This window comes from Octopus bimaculoides, unplaced genomic scaffold, assembly GCF_001194135.2.
Source record: "Octopus bimaculoides isolate UCB-OBI-ISO-001 unplaced genomic scaffold, ASM119413v2 Scaffold_321339, whole genome shotgun sequence".
Classification (NCBI taxonomy): Eukaryota; Metazoa; Mollusca; class Cephalopoda; order Octopoda; family Octopodidae; genus Octopus; species Octopus bimaculoides.
Window position 1 is genome coordinate 1 of NW_026345247.1, and position 348 is coordinate 348.

General features: G+C 33.9%; 1 protein-coding gene across 1 annotated transcript; it reads left to right on the forward strand.

The window, feature by feature from the left end:
* Positions 1–6: 6 nt before the first annotated feature.
* On the forward strand, positions 7–343 carry LOC106867131 (uncharacterized; the record flags this gene model as incomplete). Its single annotated transcript, XM_014934590.2, has 1 exon — positions 7–343. A coding segment is annotated over exon 1 (321 nt), but the record flags the coding sequence as incomplete, so codon positions are not given.
* Between the last annotated feature and the right edge of the window lie 5 nt (positions 344–348).

Below are 348 nucleotides of genomic sequence, written 5' to 3' on the forward strand. Positions count from 1 at the left end.
TTGGCCGCAAAAACCCAAAATTATGATGGAACAACCTTATGATAAAGCTCAGGTTCGTATCTGGGGCGATTATGCTGAGAGTAAAATAATTCCATTATTTTATTCTGTTTTGAAATCAGATCCTGAAAATCTTGATGGAATACAAAAATCTTTAATTGAAAATATTGGAAGTTTTGTGAAAGCCATGTCTCCAACTGGAAATTTTTTCATGGGAGACTCATTTTCATTTGTTGATATAATGGCATTTCCATGGTTGCAAAGGTTGGAAGTTTTGAAACATTATAAAAGTTTTGAAATACCATCTGATATTGATTGGTATCCTCGGTTCCAGAAATGGCTGACTGCTTG